Raw genomic sequence first — 16,993 nt, 5'->3', positions numbered from 1 at the left:
ATAAAATTGGATAGTAAATTAAAAACTTATATCTATATCAATGCCCATTAATATACATTAATTCCCTGCCAAAGGCACCACATAAAGGTGTGCTAAGGTGACCGCCATTTGGCTTGCGCCGCTGACCGCGCTGATTAAGTAGGAAGGGCATCTGATGTCATGGACTGGGCGGAGCAAGATCCCATGTTCAGTGCCGTGTTGGAAAGCAAAGCAGAGAAGAAAGCACAAAAGTTCCTTTAAAATCAGGTCCTGATCTCAGCAATAGTCAAACGAAATGACTAGAGGCACAGGGGAATGGTGTCCACGATCTGGATATTTAGCACCGCCATCTGGATTGAGCAAGCAGTGAGCATTCAGATAGCGACCACATTCAGTTCTCTATCCAGATAGAGTCTGGTTAAAGTTAGGAGAGCCTTTTTGCTATCCTAACTTTTATCCAGAGAGTTATTCAGCTGGCAGATAACTGGCAGCTGTGCCCTAGTTTCACCCATGGACCACCCTGGCTCTAAATGAATATTCAGTATACTAATTAATAAACTGGGTATTGCACACAAACGGTTTCTTTTATTGAACAATATCAACAAAATATCAGAAACCAAGGTATTTTTTCTATGTAAATAGAAAAAATACCTTGGTTTCTAAATGAATATTGCCAAGGTGGTATGTAAGAATATTCAATGGCACTACGTACACAGTGCCACTGCCCCAGACAGCTGCAGCTGAACGGCAGGTCTGAGATTTTTTAAAGCACAATAAGAACCATGTACGTACTAATGAACACACATCCCTAAGTGAAATATAAACAGATAAACAGAGGTATAGAAATACAGATAAGGCATATAGAACCCAGAACTGTATTATAAAACTAAAATAAATGCATGCAAAATTAAAATTTGAATCTCTAGGGTAAGTGCAGCATGAACAGTGGCTTTTCTACCCTCTCCCCATCTTGCACTTCAAGGATCACCAGTGCAGGAGAAGAAATGTCCTAACATTGGTGCCTTTCCCTCATCATTAAGTCAAATTTGGCCTTTCTGTGCTAGCCCCCAGTTACAATGCTAATTGCACAGGTTGTGATTTTCCACAATTAAAGGATAATTATTTACTGATTCCTGCATCAATACTTTTAAATCACTTTGACTTCTTGGCCACTAGCAGGCTGGCTGTCAGGGCCAACCAGCTCCTTCCATCGCCCTAATCTGTTGTGCTTGGAGTACTGCCAGGGGGTGGCAGCAGAGCTCACCTTGCTGTGCTTTGATCTGTGGCAGCATCGCCTGCAGGAGTGCGAGAGACTTCCTGTGGTACTCCGCCTGCACTTCTATCAACTGGCAAATGACAAAAGAAAAAAAAAAAAAGAAAATTCTCATTACACACCACAATAACCAAGTTTCACCCCAGGATTTCTGCAGTGGGAATGAGATAAGCAGACAGCTTCTCTTGTTCCATACTTACTGTTTGAAAGTAGTTTGCCTGCTCAATTTCTTTGGCCACAAAACTGTACATGTCAGCTGACAGCTGGTCCTGTTGAGAGCACAAAAAACATTGCAAGCTGTAAATCATGAGGCATAATAAATGTGATTATTTCCAGATGGAAGAGACATAAAGAAATGATTCATCCTGCATTCATCAGGGGTGGCCATGGCAAATCTAGCACCCCTCTTGTCTGTTTGGAAGATTACAAGTTACTTGAAGCCATTCAGTTTTAGACTGCCCGCCCGATTTTGAAAACCATTTAACTGGCCAGGAACAGCTCCTGGCCGGTTAAATGGCACTTTTAACCAGTTATCTGGCAATATTCAGTGGACAGTTATCTTGCCCCTAGACAAACAGATGGACAGGCATTCCCAACCCCTTTTCTGTAATTCTTTCTAACTTCCATTGGGTTGGAAAGAATAAAAAGCAGGTGGTAAGCACAGAGGATCCTCAGTAGTTGGGATGCGAGGGTGAAGTCAGGTACCCACTAAGGTCCTGTATACTGCAGTCGGTAGGAGTGGCCTAGTGGTTAGGGTGGTGGACTTTGGTCCTGGGGAACTGAGGAACTGAGTTCGATTCCCGGCACAGGCAGCTCCTTGTGACTCTGAGCAAGTCACTTAACCCTCCATTGCCTGCTGCATTGAGCCTGCCATGAGTGGGAAAGTGCGGGGTACAAATGTAACAAAAAAAAAATAAAATAAAATAATGGTTAGTGCAGTGGACTGGAAGCCAGGGTTCAAATTCTATTGCAGCTTCTTGTGATCTTGGGCAAGCTACTTAACCCTCTACTGGCTCAGATACAAATTATGGCCCTGTTTACTAAGGTGTGCTAGCATTTTTAGCGTGTGCTAAATGCTAGAGACACCCATATATTCCTATGGGCGTCTCTAGCGTTAGTGAGCACTAAAAATGCTAGCTCGCCTATAGTACAGCTTAGTAAACAGGGACCTTAGACTGTGAGCCCTCCAGGGATAAAAAATAATACCCGAATATACACCACTTTTACAGCTTGAAGACAGTACCTAAGAAATTAAATAAAATAAATAAGCAGGGATATGGGCAGAGAAGCAGAGCCAGTTTAACCATTAGGCAAACTAAGTAGTCATCCAGGGTGGTAGCTTCTGAGAGGTGGAAAAGAGCAATCCAGTCAATGTAAAACAACAGGTCCTAATAACATCAACACATAGAAGGCAATTAGCATCTACTTCTACCCATTTACCTGGATAAATGGCTTATGGAGATTATCCTTAGGTAAATATATCCAAAATCAAATACGTTTGTTTTGCCCAGGATTGTTCTGGGAAGGATGATGTTGGGGTAATCACGATAATTGAGTTTGATTATCAAACTCTAAGGGATAGAGAGGCCAGAGCAAAAAAAGAGGGGTGGGAGGTAGCAAAATTGAAGGATTGCCAAGGGCACCTAATACCCCTGTACTGACCCTTGAGTGTGGGTGAGCTTAGCAGTCTTTATCTACTGGTAATTTCTTTATATTAGAGCTTCTCAAATCTTTCCTCAGGACACATCCAGCCAATCAGGACTTCAGGATATACACAATGAGTATGCATGAGATAAATTTGCATGCACTGCCTCCACTGTATGCAAAATCTCTATCATGTATATTCAATGTGGATATCCTGAAAACCTGACTGACCAGGTGTGTCCCGAGGACTGGGATGAGAAACATTTCTCATATGCTTCCTGGGGTGCCCATACTCCTTTCCCCCACATTCCATGACCCCCAAGCCATGTTCTATTTCATAGAATGGAACAATCGAGTGGGGACTGCAACAGTGAGAAGGGAATACAGAATCTATTTCATCTTAATGGCCCTTCTGCTTTAGTCTGCCCACATACGCTGACATTCACGTTTCCTATTAAATCAACCATGTGAGATTCCAGCACATAGTGTTACCCTACATGCCTCTTTTTGGAATTGGTTCTGCTCCTCTCTGTCACACAGCTGGATGTCCCTGGGGATGTTTTTGGAAGGAAATACTGAAAACAACAGTCCATTTACGAATAGATTAGAGGTACGCTCCCTCTTAAAGGACAGCGAAAGACTGTTTTGTCATCGTGGGTCTGAAATGGTAGGGGCCAATCAACGTATTATCTTGCAGACCTGTTTGCCGCAGGATGGTCCACACAAATGGACCTAGATGAATTCAGTCATCAATTTTAACTCCAATTAAGCTCAGCTTCATTTTGGTACAGCGCCATACAGCTCCTCCCCCTCCCATTTTCTCTCATTGTGAGCTCCTGACTCCAGACAGTAAGCCTGGGCAGCTGAAGTCCCCTTGGAAGCTATGACGGCTGCAGGGAAGTGTCCTCAGAGACTGTCCCTCATCTCCGTTCCTTCGCCTGGCAGGGACCAGCTCTCTAGACACAAGTAACTAGTTTTCTCTTCCTCCCTCTGTCACAAGTGAGACTTTAAGCCAGTAGCAGTGATTTTCTCAATACTGCCAAGCAAATTATTTAAAACTTGCTTTGCTCATCAGGCTCCTTTAACCCTTTGCTGAACTTTATCCATCGAAGAACTGAGTGTGTGAGACATAAGTGCTGAGTACCCTGCAGATTTCCACGCGGTTGGCTGCTTCTTCCATTTCTTCCCTGAGGGCATCAGCTTTGGCACCTCCCGGCTGTAAGTTACTGGAAAGGCCCGAGGATTTAGCAGACTGCTGAAACCTGATAGGAAGAGCACAAACACACCAAGTTGTGAACCAGCCAAAGACAAAACACACAACTCACTAACGCACTTGCTAACATGTACAGCATAGGAGAACACAGGTATTGCTTTCAGCAAAAAAATACAGGTTAATTTATCATATGTTTGTTGGATACCCAAATAACAACAAAAGAGATAGAAAGGAGGAAAAGACCTTGGATTAAATTTGACATTGGTGACATCTGAAATGAAACAGTCTTTGTCAAAAAATGTGACCCTTATCTAAGATGTCACTATTTAATATCTCAAGGACACTATCAAAGGAGTTTTTTTTTAGACCTTTGATGGACTGTTAAGTTATATGGACAGCACGTCAATAGGGGACTGGAAATGTAAACTGGGACAATTTATAGTCATGGAATGCCTCACGGCGTATCGTAGAGATGGAGAGTTACGGCGCAAGAGGGGGGTGGTCCTGACTTCAAGAATGCTTAACCCAACTTTTGACTTGTTAGGATTTCAGCTTGTTCAGTAGAAGGGGGGGGGGGGGGGGAATGAGAGAGTGCTGGGAATGGGTGCAGGGAGGGGGAGCGGGAAGGGGGAGTTATCTTTGAGTGGGTAAAATATTAAGTTTAAGGGTACATGATGATATGCGGGGCCTGGTGTCAAAGTTTCAAACATCTGACTTTATAGGTAAGGATTATGTAATGCCCATGGAGCATAAAAAGTGAAAGTACACCATCGCCAAAGTGACAGTGGAGAGTTCTAATAAGCTATGTATTTCATGAGCTACCTGGCCCAGGTCCAGTGCTTAAGGCATAATTGTATGTTTGTTTATACTGCATTGCAATGTTAGCTTTATATTATGAAACTCAATAAAACATTTCAAGTTGAAAGTTATATGGACATCAACTGCTGATGACAAGCTAAGTCTGAGGTCTTTTCCTTCTTTCTAAATATTAAAAAATTGTGGACTACTTTTGCTTTCAATTACACTTTGTATACGTTTCTACTGTCATTCCGGAGCTAGTCCTTTTTTCCCACTGTTTTCACAGAGATGCGGTTCTCATTTCCCTAAGAACAACAGGACTCCTTTTCCAAACAAGCAGTGAGTAGGTTCTGAGTCTCTTAAGAGATAGAGTCACTAATGGGCTCGTTTTAGAAAGAGAAGGACGTCCATCTGTCAACATAAATCGGACGATGGACGTCCTTCTCCCAGGGACGTCCAAATCGGTATAATTGAAACCCAATTTAGGACGTCTCCAACTGCAGTCCGTCGCAAGGACGGCCAAAGTTCAAGGGGGCATGTTGGAGGCGGGACTTGGGCGTGCCTAACACTTGGACATCTTTGACCCATAATCGAAAAAAAACAAGGACGCCCCTGACAAACACTTGGACGTTTTCACCCGGACGTGTTTTTATTACGAATAAGGCAGAAAAAAGTGCCCGAAATGACCAGATGACCACCGGAGAGAATTGGGGATGACCTCCCGTTACTCCCCCAGTGGTCACTAACCCCCTCCCACTCTCAAAAAACATCTTTAAACATATGTCGTGCCAGCCTCAGAAGTCATACTCAGGTCCATGACAGCGCATGCAGGTCCCTGGAGCAGTTTTAGGGGGTACTGCAGTGCACTTCATTCAGGCGGACCCAGGCCCATTCCCCCCCCCCCCCCACCTGTTACATTTGTGGAGGAAAAAATGAGCAAAACCCACCACAAACCCACTGTACCCATATAAAGGTGCCCCCCTTCACCCATAAGGGCTATAGTAGTGGTGTATAGTTGTGGGTAGAGGGTTTTGGGGGGCTCAGAACACAAGGTAAGGGAGCTATGATCCTGGGAGCATTTTATCAAGTCCACTGCAGTGCCCCCTAGGGTGCCCGGTTGGTGTCCTGGCATGTCAGGGGGACCAGTGCACTACAAATGCTGGCTCCTCCTACGTCCAAATGGCTTGCATTTGGACACTTTTGACATGGACGTCTTTGGTTTCGAAAATCGCCGAAAGTCAGAAACATCCATGTCTAGGGACATCCAAATTTAAGGATTTGGACATCTCTGACAGTATTTTCGAAAGGAAAGATGGACGTCCATCTTGTTTCGAAAATACGGGTTTCCCCACCCCTGGATTTTGCCGTTTTGAAAGGGCATCCAAATCTCAACTTGGACGTCCCTTTCAAAAATGCCCCTCCAAGTCTCTAGTCAGCAATGTCTCACCTGCTGCATGTGTGAGGCCTCATGAGACTCTGGAACCTGCAGACCAGGCAGGTTCAGGTAGTGATTCATAAATCTCTGAAGCTGGCAGCCCAACAGGATACTCATAAAAAGATACATTTAATAAACTGAGGTACGAAAAGACATATTTTGCATTATGTATTTGATATGGTACCACTCATCCCATAAGTATATGTACCTCCTTGGATATATAAATAATTAGGACCCCCACTACCTCTCTGCAAAGGATGCAGAATCAGGACTGCTGTACAACTGCAGGAAACTTCCCAAAACGCCCACCTGTTGACCACTGCTACATCTACAAACCAACCAGTTCAATCCCTACTACCTCTTTCCAGCAAGCTTAAACTATCCAGTCCCTCTCCCAGGTCGAAACCCATTCTCATCCTCCTTCTCTTGGTTTGATCCCCGCACCCTTTTCCCAACCAGCTTGAACTCTGCTCCTTCACATCCTTCCCGATCCCCTCCACAATCGGCTTCATCCTCATCACCTCTCTCCCGCTGTTGATTTGACCCCTCAGTCACTAGTTGTTTTCTGAGTCTGAAACAGCACCAGAGATAGACAAGGCAGTTGTAAACTTGTTTAGGACTTACAATGTGAATATTTTGCCATTGCTGGTCTGTATCTGTGCCAGAACTGTGTCCCTGAAGAACTTCAAATCTCACAGACTTCCTGCCTGTTAAACTTGCAGCAGAAAGCGTTAGCTGTGAGATCTGGAGCAGCTTGTGCTTGTGTGCCAGCAGAGAAGTTAAGTGGTAGTTTCTGAGTGTCATCTGCTGGGAGATTCCAGATTTTGGGTGGGAAATGGCCAATGTGGGTCACTTGGCAGCTCTGTAACAGCAACATCACTTCTGGTCCAAGAAGGTCATTCCAGCTGGAAGTGACCTGTTCTTGCCATCGAGGACTGAGACCTGATTCCTCACTGTGGCTTGGATGCAGACCTCCCACCATGGGCAAAATGGAACCGAGGTTTACATTTTACCCCAGGTTGCATTTTTAGGTTGGAGCCATAGGGGAAGCAATATCACTAAGGGAACATTACTTTAGCCTTTTCAAAACTAAATGTGACTTTAAAAAAAAAGTCATATCATACTCAGACAGAGTTGATATTTTTATTAGGGAGATGAATGCATTGCCGGAGTCTGACCACTGACATTGTCCCAGGAACAGCTCTCAGACCAAAACTTGTAACTCTAAACATTCATTTATTAGCCTACAAGTGTCACCTCTACGAAATGTTCTTTGCTGGATTCCTTTTAACAAACTTTGACTAAGCTCATCGATGATTCACTTCCAAGACAGCACTGAGTGCATCAATATATTTGCACACCAGGCTGGTGACAACAGGAGCCCATCCAATTAACTAAAGTGCCCAAGAGACCACTCTAGTGAGTCACACTGGCTGCTGTGTGGTGGGGAAGATGAAAGCACCCTCTCCATCAGCTGTGCTGTGAAGCACAGGAGACGAAAGCAAAGGTTTTAAAAACGTAAAGCGAGAAAAAGCAACAGAGTGCAATGTGCATCTTCTGCTTTCTCAACATGTTCTGAATGTTTGGTGAGAGACAAAACAGTGTCATATCGGAGCCAAATATGTCAACTGTTCCAGAGCATTTTGCAACCTCAGCCAGGCTTTTACCTTACATTGGACTTATATCCCGCTAATACCATGAATAGTTCTAAGCGGGTTGCAAGTGAGAAAGAGTGAACCAAATGTTCAGAGAGTGTGTGTCAATTAGTCAACTGATTCAACACATCATAAAAGAAAACTATAATTCTAAGAACAAAACCAATAGGTTATGCATTCAAATATTTCCGAAATAAAAAGGCTGTTGTAGGAAGCACTGGATGTCACCGTATCCAGACTTGGGATCTGTATCCATCACAGGATAATAATGAGGGGAGAGTAACAGAGTAGATAATGGCAGATAAAGACAAAAATGGTCCATCCAGGCTGCTCAGTATGTGGTTAGGGTTGTGATTGCCATAACATGCAAGTCACCCCCCCTTCCCATGCCTCGTTTAGAGTTGTAACTGTCGCTCTGAACAGATTTTCCATTCAATGCCTTCTTAAGAATATAAGAATAGCCTTACTGGGATTTCACTGCTGTTTTGTGCTGAACTGTTCAATGCTTCATTTCCATCCTCTTGCGCATCCCACTGCTTTTTCAATTCCATCACTGTTTTTGTCTCTACCATCTTCTCCAGGAGGAAATTCCAGGCATCCAGCCATGAAGAAATAATTCCTGGCACTGTTCTTGAGTCTACTTACTTGCGCCTTCATATCATGCCGCCAAGTTCGACACCTTCCTTTTCTTTGCATAAAATTGTTTTCTTGTTCGTTATTACCTATTTACATGACTGTTTCTTATCGCCTTATCCCTCCTCTGGAGTAATAAAGAAAGGGTGGAAGGAACAAACAAGTCAAGTGACGTGCAATCCAGAAACAGCCTTTATTTATAATGACCCAACATGGTCACCATATTTCAGCTAGACAAGCTGCATCAGGAGTCTATTCAGATGGAATGGAAACTCAGTACGCTGAGATTGCTGTCAAACCTATTTGCTGCTATTTTTGAACTGTGGTTGCATTTCAGTTTGCTATCCTTTCTGTGGATAGGCCATTATAAATATAGGATGTTTCTGGATTGCACATCGCTTGACATGTTTGTTCCCACCACCCTTTCTTTGTTGTTGCTGCTTGACTGTAGAGATTCCCTCTTCTAGTTGGTGCCTCCTCTGGAGTATGCATATGTAGCTCCTCATATGTCTTTCAGTACAGTCCCTGTACCATTCTGGTTGCCATCCCCTGGATTACCTTTAGCCTCCTTATACCCTTACTGAATATCATGAATTCCATGTGAGGCCTCAACAACAACCTACACAGGACGCTGTCATCTCCCTTTTTGTTGGCTATGCCTCTCTATACAGGTTAACATCTCTCTGGCTTCGGCCATGGTTTTATCACACTGTTTCAATACCTAGAGCATTTCAGATGCTGTCATCCCAAGGCCTCTCTCCTATCTTAAGTACATTATCATCTACTGCATACAGCTCCTTTGGATTTCTGTACCCCAAATGCATCACTCTGCACTTCTTTGCTGTTATATTTCATTCATGCTTCATGTCCGAGACTATTGACATGACCATTCACAAAGATATTTAGCCAGGTCACATGACCTACCTGAAAACTGCTCTCCTTACAGACAACTGAAAGAATAAGTAGGTGGCACTTTCAGCTGATCCTATAGGGATGACTACATTAGGGAAAGGGAACTGGAACTTGATATACTGCCTTTCTATGATTTTTGCAACTACATTCAAAGTGGTTTACATAATATATAGGTAGTTATTTGTACCTGGGGAAATGGAGGGTTAAGTGACTGCCCAGAGTCACAAGGAGCTGCAGTGGGAACTGAACACAGTTCCCCAGGATCAAAGTCCACTGCACTAACCACTAGGCCACTCCTCCACTAGCAACATTCCATGCAGAATCTCAAATAATAGCAACACTCCATTTAGAAGAGGGAAAGGGAAATGGGACTTGATATACTGCCTTTCTGTGGTTTTTGCAATTGCATTCAAAGTGGTTTACATATTATATACAGGTACTAATTTGTACCTGGGCCAATGGAGAGTTAAGTGACTTGCCCAGAGTCACAAGGAGCTGCAGTGGGAATCAAACCCAGTTCTCCAGGATCAAAGTCTGCTGCACTAACCACTAGGCTACTCCTCCACTCCACAATAGAGAAGGAAAAGTGTATACATACATTTAATTTTCAAATGCATGTATGCCACCAACACAAATAGCATGTGTAAAATACGCCAATACGTTCAATGCATGGACTTTGCATTTGCTAACTCTCAAACAGAAATAATGCAGGTTGACAATTTTCTTAAAGAACATGCTCAATAACTACATGCATAAAACATTGAAGTCTACAGGTTGGCAAGCACTGGGATTGTGTGGGAAGCCACAATGCAAGCTTTCCCATAGTCACTGACCTCTTCTAAGCAGTGATGGCCAGTTGCACAAAAGGCAGTCCAATAGACTGATGGCTGCCAAAATAATGCAGAGGCTTGAGATTCAATACTCTTCTAGCTCAATACATGTTAGGTAACTAGAAAAAAATCTGTCTGTGCAGTTCAGAGACCACCAACTCCCGAACACCCATGACTCACTTCAAGCTGGATGGCTCTTGCCAAGAACTGCTCAGCTTAGGACAGAAGAAAAAATTAATTTCACAGGTCTCTGGAGTTTAGCGACAGATTCTAAGTCAAGCCAAAGACTTGAGGCAAATTTCATACCATCAAATCTTGGACAAGATGGTGGGGCTCCATCTGGTTTTGCATCTTTCTCATAGATCAATCAGTTTGCAAATGAGATTAGTAACTCTTTCCACATTCACACACTGTGGACAGTCGCAATGCACGGTAGGAGTTTGCTTGTCAGCTGTTTTGTTTCCTTTTTGGGAAGTACTGCAACTCACTCTGCTTACAACATCTGAGGCAAAAGACAAACCTCAGACAGCAATAGCCTGAGAGCTTGAAGCCTCCTCCCCACTGCCTCCCCCCCCCCCCCCCCCACAAAGAATGGTCTTAATAAAAAAGGGGAAACTGGAGGACAGTTGAAGAATAGAAGGCATGCCCTTCTGGGTGGCAAAATTCTGCCTTCTGCACAAAAACGCACCCACTTGCGCAAAGGAATAATGTTTAATAGTGACTGGAATTATTACTTGCAATTTCCAAATCCAAGCTCAAGGATTAGAGAAATGTATGATAGATCAATCTCAGGCTATTTAAAATATCCTTCACAGACCTGACTGGGGATAGGAAGGGAAATATAGACATGAGCAATTAATAGGCGGGGGAGGGGGCATCTGCTGAAGATGGTCACTGAATTCAGGTAAGTGCTGGCTTTGACTTCTAGTAATTACAGATTTAGAATTTTGTTGGTTTCTGAGCTTGTTTTTAAAATTTTTCTCTCAGGGGTCAATGTTTCCACATGGGTTAATTTTGCACATATCTGACTAGATTCTAGATATCATGCCTAAAAAATTGGCGTCGAAACAAAACACGCCTAGGTATATTCTATAATGTACGCCTAAATTTGCATACACAGCCTCCATTATATGCAAATCTCTTTCATGCATATTCATTGTGGGTATCCTGAAAACCTGACTGGCAAGGGGTACTCCAGGTCTGGACTATGGAAACACTGCTTTATAGAATAAGCCTAAAATTTCCGTGCGGTTTATAGAATACACCGAGCACCCGTCCTCGCATCTAAATTTAGTCACAGGCAGTTACGCCAAGTAAAACTTGGTGTAAATGCTGATGATTAATTAGACACGGACCGGATGTATTCTATAACACGCATAGATTTAAGAAATGCCCATGACCCATCCATTCCACACCCATGGCCACGCCCTTTTCAACTACGCGATTTAGAATTTACGCAAATACGCTTCGACAGTTCTGCATGTAAATTCTAATTAATGCCAATTAGTATCAATAATTGCTTGTTAATTGACAATTATCGGCACTGACTGGCTTGTAAACTAATTAAGTTGCGTACACAAATCCAGAATAAAACTGGATTTGCCCACGCAACTTAAGTCGTGCTACATAGAATCCAGGGGATAATGACCATAATGAACCTCGCTCCTAAGCCAGGGTGTGCTGGGTATGACCACAGTCTCAAGTTTATTACTGCTAGTGCTTGCCTTAATACTTGCATTGTCCAAGTTTTCCAAAAAGCTGTGCACCATTCTGCTTCTCAGTTGAGTTCTATGCGATCCTCAAATAAATCTTTCCAGAACTTCTCTGCTTCAGCTTCAATAAGTGGTATTTAAACTGGATTAACACTCTTCCGTAGTTCCATGTAGAACTCCTTTGAATTCTCTTTAAATATGTTATTTGGATAGCTCTTTTGTTTTATATATATCCTGCAGCCTTTGTCTTAACATAAATGGAGAGGCATATTCGAAAGGGACGCCCAAGTTTTTCTGAGGATGTCCTCACAGGACTTCCTCATGAAGGGGCGGGGAAAACTGTATTATTGAAACAAGATAGACGTCCATCTTTCATTTCGATAATACGGTCGGGGACGCCCAAATTTGAAAATTTAGGTCGAACTTAGAGATGGTCGTCCTTAGACTTGGTTGTTTCTGATTTTCAGCGATAATGGAAACTGAGGATGCCCATCTTAGAAACGACCAAATCCAAGCCCTTTGGTCATGGGAGGAGCCAGTGCTCGTAGTGCACTGGTCCCCCTCACATGCCAGGACACCAACCGGGCACCCTAGGGGGCACTGTAGTGGACTTCAGAAATTGCTCCCAGGTGCATAGCTCCTTTACCGTGTGTGCTGAGCACCCCAAAACCCACTACCCACAACTGTACACCACTACCATAGCCCTTGCGGGTGAAGGGGGCACCTAGATGTGGGTACAGTGGGTTTCTGGTGGGTTTTGAAGGGCTCACATTTACCACCACAAATGTAACAGGTAGGGGGGGGGGAATGGGTCTGGGTCTGCCTGCTTGAAATGCACTGCACCCACTAAAACTGCTCCAGGGACCTGCATACTGCTGTCATGGAGCTGGGTATGACATCTGAGGCTGGCATAGAGGCTGGCAAAAAATATTTTTAAAGAATTTTTTTGAGGGTGGGAGGGGGTTAGTGACTACTGGGGGAGTAAGGGGAGGTCATCCCCGATTCCCTCCAGTGGTCATTTGGTCAGTTCGGGAACCTTTTCGTGGCTTGGTCGTAACAAAAATAGGACCAAGTAAAGTCATCCAAGTGCTTGTCAGGGACGCCCTTCTTTTTTTGACAATGGGTCGAGGATGCCCATGTGTTAGGCACACCCAAGTCCCACCTCCGACACGCCCCAGGAACTTTGGTCGTCCCCGCGACAGAAATCAGTTGGGGATGCCTAAAATCAGCTTTCAATTATGCCAATTTGGGCGACCCTGGGAGGACACCCATCTTCCGATCTGTGTCGAAAGATGGGCGTCCTTCTCTTTTGAAAATAAGCCTGATAGTAACCTAGTAAACGATGACAAGACCTGTATGATCCACCCAGTCTGTCCCAAAAGGCAGCCAGAGTTGTACATGCAGCCTTGTGCAGGTTACAGCCCTTTATTCCCTGCTTAAAGTGCAAAAGCCACGTAATTTTGTTTTGATTCCATGTTCTTTCTGTATAGGGATCCTCGGCATTTTTGAATCCCATGCATTTGATTCCATTACTGTTTTTCTCCCCACTGTTCCAGGCATCCACCAACCTCTCTGTGAAAAGGTATTTCCTGATGTTGCACCTAAGTCCATCATCCTGCGACCTCAGTTCATGTCCTCTATAGGAACTTTTATTGGAAGAAGAAACAGAGCAAAACTGCTACTCAGACATGGTGTGGTATAGTGTTCTGAACCTGGACAATATGCCAGGGTGTTTGTACCCAAAATACCTTGTAGGTTGAAGGGAATGGGGCTTGAAAGCAGACACTCCTTTTCTTCTAGTCCTGGCCTCACAGAGCTTCCCACAACAAACAGATGCAGAAGTGAGATTGCATTAGAATCTCAGGATATAGAACAATGGCTTCCCCAGTAACGTCTCATTTCCCAGGTTCGCAGATACTTCCATTAAACACTGCGCTAGCATGGTCAGAGGTAACTTTTTGGATCACTTATCCTCTTGTCTTTTATTTTTAATATACTATTAGAGCATATTCTGTCCATGCAGCATGTTTCAGCTTGATGTTCTCGATCTTTCTCTTAAGTTTGGCGACTATGATCTTTGACTTTACGGAAGTTTTGACGCTGCATTTCCATTATAATTTAAGAGGCATATGAAGTGCTGATTGGTTCTGCCTACCCCTCACCCACCCACCGCATTACAAGAGAAAATCTGTTCCATAACTGGGATACACTCACATCCAGCTTTTTGTAACCCGATGACAGAAAACGCTGCAACTAGACCTGCTAGTTAAAGACCATCCAATATTCAAAGTGATTTAAATGGCCAGGAGAGGCTCCAGGCCATTTAAATCACTTGTTCGGGGGCTGTGTATATTTAGTGGCAATTAACCGGATTCTGCCACTGAATATCCAGAGTTAGCACTTAAGCTGAAACTGGTTAACTGTGGTGGTCCAGCTGTTTGTGTGGCCAATATTCAGCACTTAACAGCATAAGATTACTGCATAAATTGGGCCGCATAAATAGCTGTTCTATCTTTATGCAGTTCAACTTATGCAGTTAAGTACTGATATTGCACTTAACCGCATAAGTGATATCCGGCCACATATGCCTGGCTATTCAATGCCGGTGCCCAGACATGGCCTAGTATTGAATATCTGTGAATAAAGCCCAAAACCTGTTGACCGCTATTGGCAGAATATCAACTGGAGAGAGTTTAAGTTAAATAATTTAATAGCCACCTCTATAAAGGTGACGGTCTTTTAAAGTAAGTTCTAGGAAAAGAGGATTGGTGCTCAGCTTCTATCCTGCTGGCAGATGGTTATCAGCTCCTCCTGGCAAACTCATTTCCCGAGTCTTGTTAAAACCCTGAGGAGCGCACACAGGGCAAGCCCTGCACCAATCATGGAATACAGCAATACAGGGAAGTGTCTCAAAGAGGGATGCCACATACCTTGCCCTTGAAGAATCCATGTCCAGGACTAATTTTGCTAAATGTTTCCTCTGCTTCTGAATATTAGGGATTTCTACCTAGTGGTCCAGAGAAAGGAAAGAGAGCAGAGAAGGTGAAAAATACAGCACAGTGGGTTGCCCCTCCCACCTCCTTTTTTATCTTATTGCCTGCAGAATGTGAAAGAACGTAACTCAAAAGAATGCACACAAACCCCATGCTATTAAAAAAAAAAATATATATATATATATATTGGGGAAAGGTTGCAATTGTGATCACTGCCTACTTTATGGACACAAAAAAGTAACGTCTGTTATGAAATCTGCACCCTGGTTCATAACATTATCTACAGCAAAGCCCCGGGATACATGACAGACCTCATAGACCTACCAACCAGAAACACAACAGGATCAACACGAACATACCTAAATCTCCACTACCCAAGCTGCAAAGGACTCAAATACAAATCAACCTATGCATCCAGCTTTTCCTACATAAGCACACAACTATAGAATGCATTACCAAAAGCCGTGAAAACAACTTATGATCACCTAAACTTACGGAAATCATTTAACCTGTTCAAAAAGGCATACCCTACCGACCCAACTTAAATGCCTGTACCCTGCAACACAACGAAACCAAAGCTTGTAATGGACATATAATAACTCTTCCTCTCTACGATTCCCTAACGTGTCTGTACACACAAACCTTATTCTACCACAACATTACTGTATTTGTTCATACCGGAATTGGCGAACGCCTTTACGTTATTATGTAAGCCACATTGAGCCTGCAAATAGGTGGGAAAATGTGGGATACAAATGTAGCAAATAAATAAATAAATAAAAAATAAATCAATAGCAGGATTCTGACAGGCTAGGGAAACCCACTGTCCCCAAATTTTGAAAACTAAGGTGAGGGGAAGAATGTCTGGCTTGATAAACCTGGTTTACAGTGGTGGACACGCATTTTTGAACCTCAGCTTCTCCTACCCAAGATCTAAAATTCAACCTTTTTCAACCAAAGTTCCCATTCCATCATTGCGTTGCATGTAATAGCAGATTCAAACAGCAGCGATAACCAAGTATCAACACTTACAGAACAGCGAAAAAAAAAAAAAAAAACTTTCTTTAGAATCAACCAAGAAACGTATCTATTTTATTCATGATAATCTAGAAATTTGCTACCCACTCTGAAAGGAAAAAAAAGAGGAAGAGCTAGCCCAAAGGACACTCCTTTCTAAACCCAAAGACCAAGAACTCTTACCTCAGCGAGTACAAATAAAGGTTCTATGACATCTCTTTCTACTTCTAGTTCAAAGAAAATTAGTTCCTGGGCCAGTTTATCTTCTGCCTCTCCACACAGCTTCAGCATCTTCCTACAATGAGATAAAAGAAAAAGCTCATGTGAATGTTTGCAACTGTCCAGAAAAATCAGCAGTTGCCCTAAACATTGGGTGATCTGACAATATCCACCAAGCTCATTTTACATAAGTACATAAGTACATAAGTAATGCCATACTGGGAAAAGACCAAGGGTCCATCGAGCCCAGCATCCTGTCCACGACAGCGGCCAATCCAGGCCAAGGGCACCTGGCAAGCTTCCCAAACGTACAAACATTCTATACATGTTACTCCTGGAATTTTGGAGTTTTCCAAGTCCGTTTAGTAGCGGTTTATGGACTTGTCCTTTAGGAAACCGTCCAACCCCTTTTTAAACTCTGCTAAGCTAACCGCCTTCACCACTTTCTCCGGCAACGAATTCCAGAGTTTAATTACGCGTTGGGTGAAGAAAAATTTTCTCCGATTTGGTTTAAATTTACTACACTGTAGTTTCATCGCATGCCCCCTAGTCCTAGTATTTTTGGAAAGCGTGAACAGACGCTTCACATCCACCTGTTCCACTCCACTCATTATTTTATATACCTCTATCATGTCTCCCCTCAGCCGTCTCTTCTCCAAACTGTATAGCCCTAGCCTCCT

At 43.3% G+C, this 16,993-nt stretch overlaps 1 protein-coding gene across 3 annotated transcripts in view; it reads right to left on the bottom strand.

Moving 5' to 3' along the window:
* The window catches only part of ARHGAP44 (Rho GTPase activating protein 44), a 240,285-nt gene that overhangs the window by 86,415 nt on the left and 136,877 nt on the right, over nucleotides 1-16,993 (bottom strand). For all 3 annotated transcript variants that reach the window (XM_030208087.1, XM_030208088.1, XM_030208089.1), the window contains exons 5-9: nucleotides 16,278-16,389; nucleotides 15,015-15,091; nucleotides 4,041-4,158; nucleotides 1,453-1,521; nucleotides 1,244-1,325 (exon numbers count right to left, since the gene is read on the bottom strand). In XM_030208087.1, the coding sequence (XP_030063947.1) occupies nucleotides 1,244-1,325; nucleotides 1,453-1,521; nucleotides 4,041-4,158; nucleotides 15,015-15,091; nucleotides 16,278-16,389 (458 nt within the window). The remainder of the gene's footprint in view (nucleotides 1-1,243; nucleotides 1,326-1,452; nucleotides 1,522-4,040; nucleotides 4,159-15,014; nucleotides 15,092-16,277; nucleotides 16,390-16,993) is intronic.

The sequence above is a fragment of the Microcaecilia unicolor genome, chromosome 6 (assembly GCF_901765095.1).
Source record: "Microcaecilia unicolor chromosome 6, aMicUni1.1, whole genome shotgun sequence".
Classification (NCBI taxonomy): domain Eukaryota; kingdom Metazoa; phylum Chordata; class Amphibia; order Gymnophiona; family Siphonopidae; genus Microcaecilia; species Microcaecilia unicolor.
Note: the sequence above shows the minus strand (reverse complement) of the source record. Positions and strands in the feature narration are given on the sequence as shown.